This window comes from Pinus tabuliformis, chromosome 7 (assembly GCF_031772625.1).
Source record: "Pinus tabuliformis cultivar Carrire ecotype Pingquan chromosome 7, CPIR1, whole genome shotgun sequence".
Lineage (NCBI taxonomy): Eukaryota > Viridiplantae > Streptophyta > Pinopsida > Pinales > Pinaceae > Pinus > Pinus tabuliformis.
Window position 1 is genome coordinate 1,972,701,300 of NC_142293.1, and position 5,173 is coordinate 1,972,706,472.

The 5,173-nt window shown below is 37.6% G+C and overlaps 1 protein-coding gene across 1 annotated transcript; it reads right to left on the reverse strand.

Annotated features, from left to right (window-relative positions):
- Nucleotides 1-2,805: 2,805 nt before the first annotated feature.
- On the reverse strand, nucleotides 2,806-4,625 carry LOC149256373 (cysteine-rich receptor-like protein kinase 2). The gene is made up of 6 exons (XM_089455344.1): nucleotides 4,472-4,625; nucleotides 4,223-4,362; nucleotides 3,912-4,122; nucleotides 3,564-3,798; nucleotides 3,290-3,434; nucleotides 2,806-3,174 (listed from the first exon to the last, which is right to left on the reverse strand). The coding sequence occupies exons 1-6, from the start codon at nucleotides 4,623-4,625 to the stop codon at nucleotides 2,806-2,808; spliced, it is 1,254 nt and encodes a 417-aa protein (XP_089311470.1).
- Between the last annotated feature and the right edge of the window lie 548 nt (nucleotides 4,626-5,173).

Genomic DNA, 5,173 nt, shown 5'->3' on the forward strand with positions numbered 1-5,173 from the left:
TTTTACAAATTTATGTAGTGAAATTCCATTGTTTAGGTACCCAAAATTAGCACTAATAGAGACATGTATTATATTTTGCATGAAAATTTGCATATCACTATTACCAAAGCTCAAATTTCACATAGTTATACGTAATTTCTATAAATAAAAAATTATATATTCGAAGCTAATTTAGTTTCATATAATTCATATTTTTTAACTATATTCAAATCCATTGTATAAGTAGCTGAATCATCCCTCCAAGTTAACCAACTTAATACTTTCCTAAGTTTGCATTGCCACTAATGCATTATAAGACACCACCTTTAGATTGCCCCTATTGCCCCCCTTATTCTAAATATTTTCTTTATATTTGATTATAAATATTAAAAGATATAAAAAAATCGATAAATGATTATTACCATAAGTGCTTGGATTTATAAGATACTTTTTTTTTTTTTTTTAAACAATGTGGTGAATGGGTACCTAATTTAAGGAAGACTGAGGATCAATTCTCATAGCTGCTACTATAACACCAAGAGTACATCCAACAACCTGCAAGCACATATACACACCATAGCAAGACAATATACTCAATGTGATTTGCACCCTGACCTGGTAAACCCAACCACCTCACCACACATCACTGTATTAACCATTATTCTCTTCTCTCTTGAAGCAAATGGAGATTTTTTTTTTTTGTTTAACCACATGGTGAATCAGTGACTGCAAGGCCTAATCTATGGGAGACCCAGGATCAAACCTCATAGCTGCCACTATAACACCAAAAGCATAACCAACCACCTACAAGTCGGGTATACTAAGTTCCTATGCCTTTAGCGAGAACAGACTCATGGGATAGGGGAATCCGCCCCTTTAGCTCCCACCACAGCAGGTCAAACCACACTCACGGGATAGGGGAATCCGCCCCTTTAAATACCACCACAGCAGGTCAAACCACACATCACTATACGAAGCAAATGGGGAGTTTAGAAAAATATAAAAGCATCATTCGAAGGGTACCGAAGCAGATCAAGAACCCTCCGGAAGGACACTTTCGATGAGCATTAACGTCTATATTTAAAGATGAAATATTAAATGTTTGATTTTAATGCTTGAGTTGAAGTCTAGCATTGATCAATTTCGTTGCGAAGTATACTACATTTTTCCTTTGTTTCGTAAGTTTAATTACCACTTACCTTGACAAAAGAAATATCGAATGGAATCAAAAGTTAAATCATCTTTGTGTCTGGAGCTTTATTCAAGGAATAGATAGCAATAATAATATATAAAGTAATTAATATAATTAATAAGAATAAAAAACATTATTAAAATTTAATTACCTATATTCTAAGCTCCAATTTACATTGGAGCAGTTTCAAATAAATATAAACAAGCAACAATGAACATCATCCTTACAATTTATTTCCCAAAAATAGTGTTATATCAATCTCTGCTTAATTGAGGGATACCAAAGAGACATATACACATAATGGAAAATTCTATTCAATTACTTGGCCTAGAGTAAATCTCCATTTCTTTTATTTATCAAATAAAAGGAATAACAACGATAATAAACAGTTACAACCATATATTAGTTTAAAAATTTGTTTAAACATTCTCAGCCGCACAATCAAGGAAACCCCGTCTTATATCCCCTAAAACCTTTACATTTATAACCTTGGGACTAACCCTAACTAGGAAGAGAGAAAAAGGCCTTATGACCCATTACCTTTCAACCCCAGCTGTGGCAACATGCTCTCCCTACAAAATTCACCTAAAATAACTTAACATACACATATTTATTAAATTCAAATGGCTAATATTAAACTTGACTTAACTCACATTTACTCAATTCAACTAGGACTTTAAATATGGCCTGCACTCCATGCGGAAATAATTATTATTTCCATGTTCCACCATCTAGGGCAGCTGGAAAATGTAATTGAATTACTCCTGCTGCCTGCACGAGGACGCGTAAATAAAGGTCATGTGCAATGAAACGCAGACTGTAGTTGCAAAAACAATCGACAGTCGAGCTAGTAAAATTATAAAATCATAATACTTGGCAAAAGTTTTTGAAACTAAAAATGGTATTTTTTAGGTTTTTCCATTCTTAATATGATCCATTAAATTATATATTAAAAGGTTTTTCCATTTTTAATATGATCCATTAAATTATATATTAAACTAAATTTTTCACTTTAAGAGAAATTCTTAGACATAAATTACAAGATAAAATATTTATCGACACGTTTCGAACCAACTAATTTGGTTAAATTTCTCACCTCAATTCTGATATTGAACATATTTTTCGACATAATTATTTTTTAATTAAATTTAACATTTTTATTATTATTACTACTAATAATATTATTATTTATCTACAAATAATAAATATGGTATTTTTTTAAAAGTGTTTATGATTGGGTCTTAGTGTTTATAATTGGCCTAAGACTGAAAAATATTTAATAGAAATAAAAACCTGCTGACTGAGTGATCAAATGAGTAATGGGTAATTCTAATTGGTGTGGTTTTTTTATAACAATTTAACCTGCATTCAAAAACAAAATTTAGTAATGGTTGAGTCAGTGATGGCGGTCGTAGCTACTGATTTGACCACCATATTATGATAAATAATAATTAATAATATCATTACAGAGAGCTGTAAACCTAAACCATAATAAATTTTACTACTTTCGGCAAAAAGACTTTGGCTGATTTTCACCTCCAAAGTGCCTGATGGAGTATCGGCAGCTGCAGCATGAATAATGAAAACTGTCGTAGACGTTAGCTGTACTGCTAGATACAAGCATTGGCTGATTTTCACCTCGGCTCCAGGGTGCCTGATGAAGGATCAGCAGCTGGAGAATGGATATGATAAAAAAGCGTCGTGGAAGTTGCTGTACTGGTAGATGCTCTGTCACGATCAATGAATCTAAGGCGTTGAAGTTGGTCATCTGTGGCCACACTATCCACATCTATGAAAATGGGCCTGCTCGGCGAAGGAAGCTGTTCTCGCTCATTCGTCAGCATGGACACCACACGGGACATTGAAGGCCGCAACGCTGCAGCTGCTTGAGTGCACAGAAGACCAATTTTAATCACTCTAATCGCTCCATCGCAAGAATAACTGCCCTCCAGTGTGGGATCCATAACTTCCAATGCTCTCTCTTCCTTATATAGTCTCCATGTCTGCTAATTGCCCAACATTAACAAAACATAAAACATTAGTCAGAGGAATCATATATTTATATGGGCGTTTAGGAAATCTCTACTTGAAACTTTATGAGATGCACATCAGCCATACTGTTTCGACGAGAAACTCCATTTGTTGAGGCAAACTCTGGTTCTTTCTTCCGCTGATAATCTCAAGAACAACTACTCCAAAACTGAAGACATCTGCTTTCTCTGTCAGCAGTCCGCGCAAGGCGTATTCCGGCGCCGTGTAACCTCTGCAAAATGTCATCGACAATGAAATATGATGCTTTCTCAGATATGTAATTTGTTATTGGTTCATATCATGTAATTTATTAAATGAAGTTGAGGGCATCAAGAGAATGAAATGTAAAGAGAATTCTTACAGGGTTCCTGCAACTCTAGTGCTAATGTGGCTCTGATCTTCCCCAAAGAGTTTGGCTAAACCAAAGTCCGCTATTTTTGGTCTGTATTTATTATCAAGTAAAATATTGCTAGCTTTAATATCTCTATGGATGATCCGGACCCCAGATTCCTCGTGAAGATAGGCCAGCCCACGTGCAGTGCCAACTATGATTTCATACCTATCTCTCCAGTGAAGTAATTGGCATTTTCTTCTATCTGCAATTATTGAACGACGCGAATTTAGTTAAAATACTGACTAGCTATATTAAAAAACTAGAACAAATCCAGGATCCAAGCAGCGATTAAGAAGTTAAATACAGAGAAGTTACCGAATAAAATCTTGTCGAGACTTCTGTTTTGGAGGTATTCGTAAACTAATAGCCTTTCTGGGCCTTTAACAGCGCAACCAATTAATTTCACTAGATTTCTGTGCTGGACACGACTTATGAGATTTGCTTCATTGAGAAATTCAGTGTCTCCTTGCCTTGAATCTATATTCAGCCGTTTAATTGCAACTTCTCTTCCATCAGGTAGAACCCCCTACATCAGAGGAATGAATTTCATAATTATTTCTATTCTTCATAGAGCTACAGCTTCGAAATATCTAATTCGACAAACGGAAACGATATTAAGAGCTCACTTTAAAGACGGATCCAAAACCTCCCCCGCCAAGCTTGTTTTCTTCATTAAAATTGGACGCGGCCTCTTTCAGTATGTCGTAGTTGATTATAAGCCCCGGATTAGCTATACTAAGCGATAAGTTAAGTTCTCCTCCTCCACCTGCGAAAACATTTACAGGGCGTCCATTAATTTTACGATAAAGGGAGATGAAATGTTCACAAGGCACAAGTTTATCAGGCGCATACTAACGATTTATCAATTTCAGGACCTTTGGTTTGAGAAATGCGTTGCCAAGGTTTTCGACAACGGAAAAAATTCCACTTCCAAAAGCCTATGGCTGCAATTAATCCAAGCGTAGCGGCCAGTACGCCCACTGTTATTCTAATCACCACAGATCTTTTGCCTCCTGCAAATTTGAACATAAGCCTTGCCAAATTGACTATCTTTTTTCAGAAAATGAACAAAATCACTATATCACTTATCATTGAAAACAGTATGCAAAAGACGATACCGGAAACCGGAGGTGACGGTAACGACGGCGATGGGAGGGGCGCTGGATGCAAGAGAAGTGGTGGTTGGGTCAGCGTCGATGGCGGTGGGAGCAGCAGTGGCGTTGACGTTGGCGATGGCGGTAAGGGAAGCGGTGGCGGTGGGAGGAGCAGTGGCGTTGACGGCGGCGATAGCGGTAAGGGAAGCGGTGGCGGTGGGAGGAGCGGTGGCGTTGACGGCGGCGGTATGAGAAGCGATGGCGGTGGGACGAACGGTGGCGTTGACGGCGGCGGGAGCAGTGGCGTTTGCGCTGCTGGGCAGGGCCATGGACAAAGCGGCGGCGATGGTAGGAGCGGTAGCTGTCCCGATGGCCGACCATTGGAAGTATGGAAAAACTTATAATTCGTGTAACGCAAATGGGAGTGCCTACTCATGTAGCGTGCCCCAGTAGCTCCAGTTTTCTGAGCTAGTAAGAGGTGCA

Bases quoted from the DNA above. Each gene is read 5' to 3' on its own strand.
- LOC149256373 (XM_089455344.1), bottom strand. From the start codon at position 4,625: ATGTTCAAATTTGCAGGAGGCAAAAGATCTGTGGTGATTAGAATAACA. The intron at 4,363-4,471 runs GTCCTGAAATTG...ATGTTTTCGCAG, and splicing joins ACGCATTTCTCAAACCAAAG to GTGGAGGAGGAGAACTTAAC. The intron at 4,123-4,222 runs GTGAGCTCTTAA...CCTCTGATGTAG, and splicing joins GTTTTGGATCCGTCTTTAAA to GGGGTTCTACCTGATGGAAG.